Below are 10,417 nucleotides of genomic sequence, written 5' to 3' on the forward strand. Positions count from 1 at the left end.
CCATTGCTACTCTAAAGGGCATAATATATATTTGACAATTTACTGTATTGTAGCTTTACTCAAAATACATGAGATTCTGAGATGTAGGCTGCCTGGGCTAAAAACACATTTCTAGATCTCTTCTCATTTCCTCTCCTACATATCCAACCATGTTACCATTACCCCTTTGGTTTTTCTATCCAATTCTTTTCTTCTATTTCCTATTCTTCTATTTTAAAATGTTTTAAATTTATTTTTTTTATTTTTTCCATGATTCTTGTTGTTTCCCTCTCCTCTTTCTTCCCCCCTCCCAGCCTTGACAAGCAATTTCACTCAGTTATACATATATTATCACTCAAATCCTATTTCCATATTATTCATTTTTGAATAATCTTTTAAAACCAAAACCCCAAACAATAGACCCAAATAAACAAGTGAATAATCATGTTTTCTTCTGTGTTTCTACTCCCACAGTTCTTTCTCTAAATGTGGATAGGATTGTCCTGGATCATTGTATTGCTTTTAGTAGCAAAGTCAGTTGCATTTGATCATATCACAATGTTTTAGTTACTGTGTATAATATTCTCCTGGTTCTGCTTATTTCACTCCACATCAGTTCACATAGGCCTTTTCAATTAGCATAGAAATCAAGCACAATAGTATTCCATTCCATCATATACCACAATTTGTTCAGCCATTCCCCAATTGAGGGACATCCTTTAATTTTCCTATTTTTTGACAAGCACAGCTATAAATATTTTTGTACAAATAGGACCTTTCACATTTTAAAAAATCTCTTTGGGATACAAATCCCATAGTGGTATTGCTAGATCAAAGGTCATGAAATCTTTTAAAGCCCTTTGGTCATATTTCCAAATTGCCTTCCAGAATGGTTGGGTCAATTCACAACTCCACTAGCAATGCATTAGTGTCCCAATTTTGCCACATCCCCTCCAACATTTATTATTTTCCTTTACTGTCATATTGGTCACTCTGCTAGGTGTAAGGTGGTACCTCCCACTCTTCTATTATTAACAAACTTTATGATCACCCTTTTCCTCTCCCTGGGACTTATTTTGTATTTAATTTCCTAGGTAAATGTTTTCCTTCAATAGAATGTTTATTTCTTAAGGACAGGAAATGTTTCATTTTTGTCTGTGCTGGGCACATAGCAGGGGCATAATAAATGCTTTTTGAACCAGTATTCACTAAACACATGCAGTGCACAAAATAAGTCTGTTCTCATTTTGTCTGAGGATTTTTTCTCACATTTTATTTAAAATAAAATCAAAACAAAATATACATTGATTTAAAAAACAAAATGTACAGTATCATAAAGATGATGTTTCATTGATATATGCATAAATTCCTTCTGCCTTTATATATTCTCTTCAAAACAGAAAAATAAACACTAATATTCTTTTTAGCTAAGAAATGGAAAGGAAAACTGCAAACTTTCACTTACATTGTTGTTACCACTGAACTACAGCTAGAGATCAAGCTCCTTATGTTTCCAAATGCACATACAAACAGATTTACCCAGAAAGCTTAGGAATAAGTATTGGCTATTCTCTTCCCACTGCCCCAGTCATACTTCAATATTTTGATTTTTCTGTCCTTTCTAGAGGCACAGTTGATATTTTTTCCTCTTCCCCCCTATTAATGGGCTTCATAAGATGCACTATCAGCTTCAGGAAAAGAATGCAACTTCAGATATTTTGTATTTTCCACACTCTCAGGGTCATTGACTGGGTGACTTTCTTGGCTCTGAAATTCTTGACTGAGCTTATTCACTTCTTGTGTGCGAAATTCTTGGCTGACTTTGTCATTTTCCTGACTGTCATGTGAGTCACCTTGCTGCTGGCTGTCAGGGTTAGTCTCTTCTAGTTGGTAGCTTTTAAATTGCTCATGACTGTAGGTTTCCACACTATATTCATCTGGGTGGCTGGCTTCATTACTCTCCTTACTATTGCTGCCCCAAGCTGAAACCTTAGGTAGGTTTTGTGAGAGAGGGAATGCCTTGTGTGCCTTTTCAGATTCATAGCTTTCCATTTGGGATGTAAGATCCTCTTCGGTGACTTCATGAGTCTGTCAAAACAAGCAAAGAAGATTTCAAAGCACATCTGAATAGGAGTTAATCAATCAACAAGTCATGTATGTGTATTGCCACAACTGTCACTCAGGAGAGAAAGGCAAAAATAAAATAGTTCCTTCTCTTCTGATTCTCTGGACTTTCTCAGACTCCTAGTACTAGAAGTTCACTATACTTTAATATTTTTTCTTTTTAAAATTTATTATTTCTTTTAAAAAATTCTTTAAATTGATACTAAGTATCCATTCCAAGGCAGAAGAAAGATAAGGGCTAAATGATTAAGGTTAAGTGACTTGCCCAGGATCACAAACCCAAGAATTCAATCTAGGACTTCTATCTCCATGTCTAGCCCTCTATCCATTGAGTCATCCAACTGCCCTCATCCTAGTATTTCTCATACTGGTAGAATAGGTTGTTCCTGCATCTCCTTCCTTCCAGAATCTCTGAAATTTTTAAATTTAATTTAGTCAATTTAGATCATTATTCCTTGGTTACAAGAATCATATTCTTTCCCTCCCCTTCCCTTACCCCTTCCAGTAGCTGACTGACAATTCCACTGGGTTTTACATGTGTCCTTGATCAAAACCTATTTCCATGTTGTTGATGTTTGCAAGTAGGATGCTCATTTAGAGTCTACATCCCCAACTGTATCCCCCTTGACCCATGTGATCAAGCAGTTGTTTTTCTTCTCTGTTTCTTTCTTTCTCTGGATGTGGATAGTGTTCTTTCTCACAAGTCCCTCAGTATTGTCCTGGGTCATTGCATTGCTGCTAGTAGAAAAGTCCATTACATTTGATTGTACCACAGTGTATCAGTCTCTGTGTATAACGTTCTCCTGCAGAACCTCCAATTTAAAGAAAGTACCCAAACCAGTTGTATCTTCATTCCTCTCCAGGCTCTACTCCTGACTAGGGATTTTCCTCTATCATGTCTCTATGTGGGTATCTTCCTCCCACCCCCCTTGGCTTTCTTTTACATGTTATTTTCCCCCACTATAATGTGAGCTCCATGAGGACAGGGACTGACTTTCTAGTTGTATTTGTATTTCTAGCTCTTAGTACAGTGACCTGGCACATAGTAAGTGGATGATAATTGACTTGCCCTCAAGGACTTCACATTTCATCAGAGGAGAAAGTTGACACACATGTAAATATATATAAAATCATGTTCAGAGAGAGAATGGCACTAGTAGCCCTTATGAATCAGGAAAAGCTTCATGTAGAAAATAGCATGAGAGAGGGGCAGCTAAGTGGCTCAGTGTATCCAAGAGAGCTGGGTATGGAGACAGGAGTTTGGGGGCTCAAATCTGGCCTCAGATACTTCCAGTGACAGAAGGTAAGAGTAGAAAAAGAAAAGAAAAGAAAATGGCACAGAATTGATCTTCAAAAGAAACAAGGAATTCCAAAAAGTAGAATTCAAGAGGAATTTCTGCCACAGGAAACTTCAATGAATGACCCAGAAATGGGAGAAGAAACATTGTATGTGAAGCACAGCAATAAGGTCAGTTTGGTTGGATCATTTAATATGTCAAGAGAATTAGTGAAAACATTTTTTAAAAACTTTGTGTATAGTTAAACTTGGAAGTTGATGAATTTTAGGTATTATATTTTACATAATGATTGTATTTTTAAAATGTAGACTTTTTATCCTAAACTTTTTTGAGGGGGATATGATTGCCATAATCTAGATCAGTAATGGTGAACCTTTTAGAGATGGAGTGCCAGGCCTCATCCCCATCCCCCTCCCCAGACCAATTGCTACACCATTGCCCTCCTTTACCCCTAGGTTCCCTTTTACCCCAGACAGGGTAGGGAAGAAGTACTTCCATTGGGTTGCTGGGCAAAAGGGGAAGATAATGAGAGAAATGTCCTCAGAACAGGTGAAGAGGGGAGGGGAGGGCCTGAGTGCTCTGCTTCCCTCCAGCTCTGTCACTTGTGAGCTACCCACCTTACCCTCTGTGCTTTCCCATTAGGCTGCTGAGCAGAGGTATGGGTGATGTTAAAAAATATCCTCAGGCATGATGGAGAGAGGGAAGGGAGCAGCTCTACCCAAGTCCCTCTACCTTGCTAGTAACAAACTCTTTGGGGGAGCAACACTCATGCCCACAGAGAACACTCTGAGTGTCATCTTTGGTATCTATTCCAAAGGTTCACCATCACTCATCTAGAGACTTTTCTCCCAAGAAACTCCAAATGGAATGAGGGATTTGGGACCACTATTTTTAAGTAAGTAGAGCTTTTTTAGAGAAGAAAAATATAGGAAATTATTTGAATTTTCCAAAAGCACTAAATAAGACATTTTAATCATTTTTATATTGCACACTGCTTTCATTCATTTCTTATTTCTTAAAAAGGAGACTTCTTCATAGGCATCTAAAATATTCATCAAGATAATTTACCTCTGCTGATGATATATCGGGTGCTCCCACTTTTGATCTCAGTCCATAGGCCACACTATCTCCTCTTCCACTATTATCACCTCTTGTTGGTCCGTCAGGTAGAAAACTTGATGTTGTTGGGATATCAGTAGGAAAATCAGTAACTACTTCATCAGATTCATCTGAATCATCAGAATCAGTGCTTTTGTGCCCATCATCATCATCATCATCATCTACATCGTCAGTAGTATCTGGGCTTTCATTAGAATTACTTGGGAGTGTCTGAAAGTCAAAAGATTTTTTAAAATATAGAAATCTATATAATTGTTATCTTTTAAATTCTGTCTGAAAATCCACATCAAAATATATCCTTTTCCAAACATGCCTAATATTTTGTAAATTTGATAAGTAAATTATTTCTGGTATACTATTGCTTATTAATTAAAAAAATTGAAATTTGACTGAATGCATATATAGATATAGTCCATCCTATATCCATTGCCCAAATCAATCAGTAAATATCCATAATTAAAAAAAGGTCAGCTATGTATTTGCATTGACACTCTGGTCTCCATCCAGAGGTTTATTTAGCTTCTTTATCAGGAAATCTCAGTATATCAAAATGATAGTATAAGAAAAGTTAACATGTTATTGTGATCATTGAGAACATAGTAACAATCCTAACAGAGGCAGCAGTGATTGAATGAACATTTAAATTGGAAATGAAACTATCAATAAAGACAAGAATATTCATTTGATTATTGTTCAAAAGGATTAATTTGCCATTTGATGAACATGAGATCATGTGTATTCCTAGTATTTCAAACAAAATGTTTAAGCTTTTAGTTTAGGCTTCATATTCATGGGGAGATGGTATTTTTTTCTCTCACTGATATTAGTGAATCTTTCCTTCAAGGCTAAATAGATAAGACATATATTATTAATTCCTTACTGATGATGAGAACATTTTAGAAATATGTGATCTGATTTTACTTAAGTTTAAAGTGTGCTTTTAAACTAAGATCATCTACACACTTAGCTTTGATGCCAGAATTTTATGCCAGTTCTAGCATTTAGATTCTTATTATTATCATCCTTCGTGAAAACAAACCGCTCCACATGGCACTCTAAGGCTTACCAAGTATTTAACAAATAATTCTAGGGGAATTAGAAGCCAGTGGATTATCAGAAGTAGAATATTTAGCCTGGTATTATTAGGAGAAAGGAGGTTTACTAATTTTTTTAGTCACTGAATAAGGGGAGAACTGACCTGCTGTAAGTCTTCTGTACTTTCTTCAGAGGACACTGAATTCTAAAAAGGAAGAAGGCCAAAATGAGTGGATTATCTATTTCTGACTTTGGCATTTAAATGAAAATTTTTGTTCATCAACATGGAAATCTATATAATTGTTAGCTTTTAAATTCTGTCTGAAAATTCACATCAAAATATATTCTTTTTCAAACATGCCTGACATTTTGTAAATTTTGTAAATAAACTATTTTTGGCCCACTACCCGTTAGTTTGGGTGATTAAAAATTCTGGCTGAATTGATGTGTAGATATATTCCAGCTTCTAACCATCACCTGAATCAAAAGTTAATATCCATAAACAAGAAAATGTATAACCATGCATCCATATCATTTGTTCATATACAATACAGTTTTTTTTTAAGTGGACCAGTGATTTCATTGATATTGAGGATTCCAAGTGAGGAACCACCCTCTAACAATGATGACTGCTAAATATTCTGTACCTTATTGCCTTGGAAACATGTCTGAAGGATAAGCAGGAATAAACCCACTGGTTTAATATATTCAAACACTTTGCACAGTTGTGCCTTCCCTTCTGAGTTCATTTTATATCTAGACTTTAGATGTCATGTACATATATATGTATAAATAGTTATTTATATGCATTTATTCCATTGTAGAATATAAGCTCAGTGAGGGCAGGGACTGGTTTTACTTTTCCCCTGATGTTTGTCACATCAAAAGAATTTAATAAACACTTGTAGATCGATTAGTTTGGATGACAGATATATGTGTGTATTGTAAATTAGTGTGTGTAAATTAGTCTCTGGTAAATAAAAGTATTATATTTTTATGAGGTTTATTAAGATTATTAGAAATCAAGGATACAAAATAATAAAACACGTCCCTAGGGTACATTAGTTCGTTCACATCTTACTCAATACATCTTGCCATTTCTGAGTACAGGAAGAAAGAGACTCTTGGGAGGCAGAGAGCCCTTTAAATACTAAATTGTGATCTTGCCCCAGGTGGAGACTCAGGTGAGATTATAGGGAATTCTGGGAAGTACCAAGGACTTCTGGGGATTGAAGTCTAGGGTTCAAATCTCCATTTTTACATTATGTATACACAGAGTTAAGCACTTGAATTAGGTGTTTAGTCATAAAAGTTGAAAAATACCTGTGTGGCCAATAATGTTTGCTTCTGGGAAGGATCAGCATTCAGCCATGTTGCCACAAGGTTTGGATGTTTGTTATAAAGCTATCAGGAAAAAATGCATGCCTGTCATTATTAAGAGGGAAACATTTGTGCCCACAAGGGACATTAACAAAGTAGGGAGCTTTATCTATGTGAATTGCATGAGAATAAAAATATAATTATCTAAGGAATCTGTATTTTCCCTTGATTAGTAACAGTAACAGTAGCTTCTTTGCTAAATATTCCTATTCACTGACTTCTCTGTCAAAGTTAGCTAAAGGCAGAGATAACCTTAAATAAATAAACAAATAAATGAAAGTTCTTCACTTAAGCCTTCTCCATTGAGAGCTGGAATATTCTTCTGGTTACCAAATATGTCAGGGAAGTTGCATTTGTTCTGTGCCCACCACTTATATGGAAAATGACCATGTTAATGGTAGAGATGATGGTGGGGGAGGTGATGACAGAAGAAAGCACTTTGAGTTTGTTCTTTCACATCTGAATAACATTCCCTGCACTCTAGTACTAGTTACTGCTTTGAATTTGTGTTGGTCTCTGACTTCTTGTTCCTATCAAGAAACCATATTAGGATGCCTCCTTGCCTTAGTTTATATTTTCTGGCAAAGATAACTTCCTGTGCCTAAAATAGAGGGATTACTTCTCTAAAAGTGCTAACTTTCTTACTTCTTTATGATGACAAGAGTCATCATATTCATGAGTCAATTAGGAAAAACCAACACATCAAAAATTCTGTTGGTCCCTTCATTAAGCAACAATTACAATGACTCCAGGGAACTCAGTTTTGGCCCCTTCTCCATCTGGAATTGTATTCCTTGTGTTCTATAGATTTAGTTCCCAGAGGCAATGCCTGTTTGCTGTGTGGCACTATTTCATCTAGGAGACCAGGTGAAAGTATATGCATATGATTTGGTCTGATCTCAATTTTATTGGGAAAAGGTGATTTGCAATCAGACAACAAGCACAATAGACACACACACACAATGAACTTGGTGACAAATGTCTTAGGAAATGCTGTCTGTGCTTTTGTCCATGCATCGAATCTTACAGGCTAATGTCAGAAGTGTATTTTAAATTCTGCTTTCTATTAGGGAGAGTAAACAATAGATGGAACTTATAAAACAATATCTTGGCTCACAAAAGGATAAGTCACTCACTTAAACAGAAAGGATTCATGAGTCATTGTGATCCAGAGAAACACTTGCTTTTCAAAAGAACTAGTTTGGTTTTAACTTGACAAAGGAAAGACTATGTATTCTTAAACAGATGGTAAACTCCTCCCCAAAGCTTCAATCATCATATGGTAAGGGACCTGACTATATCTGATCCTTATTCTGTCTCTGACTGCTCATGCATTGCTAGGCCCAAACTCAACAAATGTTCATGAATTATTAAATGCAAATTATAGGAAAAAGTTCATGTTCTGTTGGCCCATTCATTAAGCAACAATGAAAATGCCTCTAGATAACTCAATTTTGACCTACTCTACATGGAATTTTACTTTGTTTTTTTTTTTTTGGAGCAGGTATAATTGCTTTAAAAAGAACCCTTACCTTCTGTCTTGGAATCAATGCAGAGTACTGGTTCCAAGGCAGAAGAGTGGTAAGGATAGGCAATGGAGGTTGAGGGACTTGCCCAGGGTCACACAGCCAGGAAGTGTCTGAGATCACATTTGAACCCAGTACCTCCCATCTCTGGGCCAGGCTCTCAAGGGAACATATATAATTGTAACAAATATCTTGCTCAGTGAATTCTGTAAAAGTTGGCATGAATAAAATTAACAAGAAGAACCTTAAAGGAAACTCACCCGCCTTTCTTCTGAGCTCCCAGAATTGATCTGATGTTTCACCTTGGAAACAAGAAAGATGACAAGAGATGATAGTCCAAATTTATTTCTAGCATGGGCAGAATATACACAATTTTTTCAGGCTTAATGATGCAATTGAAGTGGAATATTTACTCACAGGCAATGCGGAGACAATGCCAAGTAAGCAGAAGCAAATCACTGCAGTCCTCATTGTGGAGCCTTCTATGGAAAGGATTTTGCAGTTTAGTCTTTCCAGTGATGCCTTGTGATACTAATTTAAGCACAATGATTCTACCAGCTGTAGGTTCTTTCCCTTCCATAAACATGCTTTATACCTTGATCATGCATTGTTCTTTTGACTTGAAATCTAAAAAGGAGTCCTCATATCCTATGCCACTATTTTTCTCCATTCCTAACTGTCAAAAGGGATTTTTAAAACTGAGTCATCCAGCCCTGAAAGGGCATGGATACATTTTTACAATTCTGTAATAGTTTTAATTCTCTCTTCTAGATTCATTCCCATCTGAAATTAGTAGATAATAATTTAAATTTAACATGGATAGGATCTAAATGCCAACCATCTATGTGGCATATATCTTTCTCTAGATGTAAGAGAAATAAAATTTATTTTTATGCTCTTTTCAGTTTGCATTTTAAAATAACATAAAATTTTTAAAACTCTCTTTTAAGCCTAGATTTTAAACAGGATGAATTTTTGTAGTAGAAAAATATTTTAAAAAACAATTTATAAATTAAAACAAATTTTAAATAGCTTCAACTAATCACCCAAGTGGAAATTTGAAGAAGCAAAGTAGTGAAAACAAACAAACAAATCCAATTACCTGAGCTGGGGTTTGGCCAGAAAGCTGGAATTAGGAAGAAGATTGTTCAGATCCTGTTCAAGTCCAGATACTCCTTCTGCTCCTCTTTGGTTTGTTCAATTGTTGTGACCTCCTGGAATTTAAGTGCTGTCCCAGCTGTCCTCAGCCAATCACAGAGAGCTGGAGAAAAATGTCATGAGGTTTGTGCCACTGTCCAGCCCACCTTCTCCCACACTTTCCTTCTGGTTTTGTGGTTTTATAAAGCAAACACAAACTACCCTATAGTTAAAACATTACTTACATACTCTGTAATTTCTTAGCAGTTTCCTCTTAGGGTTTAACACATCATTATGTAAGAGACTTAAGGGTAGGTGTACATAAAATAAACAATATAAAAAGAAAGAAGACTGGTTTCTGGAAATGTTTAGCTTATTACCTAGGCATAAGGAGAAAATAGATTTTCATGGTAACAAGCCAATAACAAATCATAAACAAGATAAATTAATTAGTGGAGCTTTCAGAGCAAGTGAAGTCTTGAAATGAGACAATGGGTTCTAAATGGACTAAATAAACTAATTCAAATGGAAAAAAAAAACTTTAAAAAAAGAAATCAGACAATGGAAGCATGCTAGATTTGGAGTCAGAGAATCTGATTTCAAATACTGACTCTTCTACTTACAACCTGTGTGACCTTGGGCAAGTCTCTCAACCTTTCCTGGCTTAAGTTTAGGTAGGATTTAAAAAGGCACTGGGCTTAGAGTTGAGAGATTTTGGTCTGAATCCTGGTTCTGCCACTTAGTTTTCTATTCTATCTTTCACACCTGAGGGTTTGTAAATCACTAAGTATCATGTGAACGTAAGTTCTCATCATGTGC

The 10,417-nt window shown here is 35.8% G+C and overlaps 1 protein-coding gene across 1 annotated transcript; it reads right to left on the minus strand.

The window, feature by feature from the left end:
* Positions 1-1,224: 1,224 nt before the first annotated feature.
* Positions 1,225-9,671, minus strand: SPP1 (secreted phosphoprotein 1). The gene is made up of 7 exons (XM_007495916.3): positions 9,564-9,671; positions 8,879-8,943; positions 8,722-8,763; positions 6,879-6,959; positions 5,719-5,760; positions 4,470-4,730; positions 1,225-2,067 (listed from the first exon to the last, which is right to left on the minus strand). Exons 2-7 carry the CDS (start codon positions 8,930-8,932, stop codon positions 1,639-1,641), a joined length of 909 nt encoding a protein of 302 aa, XP_007495978.1. The 5' UTR covers positions 8,933-8,943; positions 9,564-9,671; the 3' UTR covers positions 1,225-1,638.
* Positions 9,672-10,417: the final 746 nt, after the last annotated feature.

This window comes from Monodelphis domestica, chromosome 6 (assembly GCF_027887165.1).
Source record: "Monodelphis domestica isolate mMonDom1 chromosome 6, mMonDom1.pri, whole genome shotgun sequence".
Taxonomy (NCBI): domain Eukaryota; kingdom Metazoa; phylum Chordata; class Mammalia; order Didelphimorphia; family Didelphidae; genus Monodelphis; species Monodelphis domestica.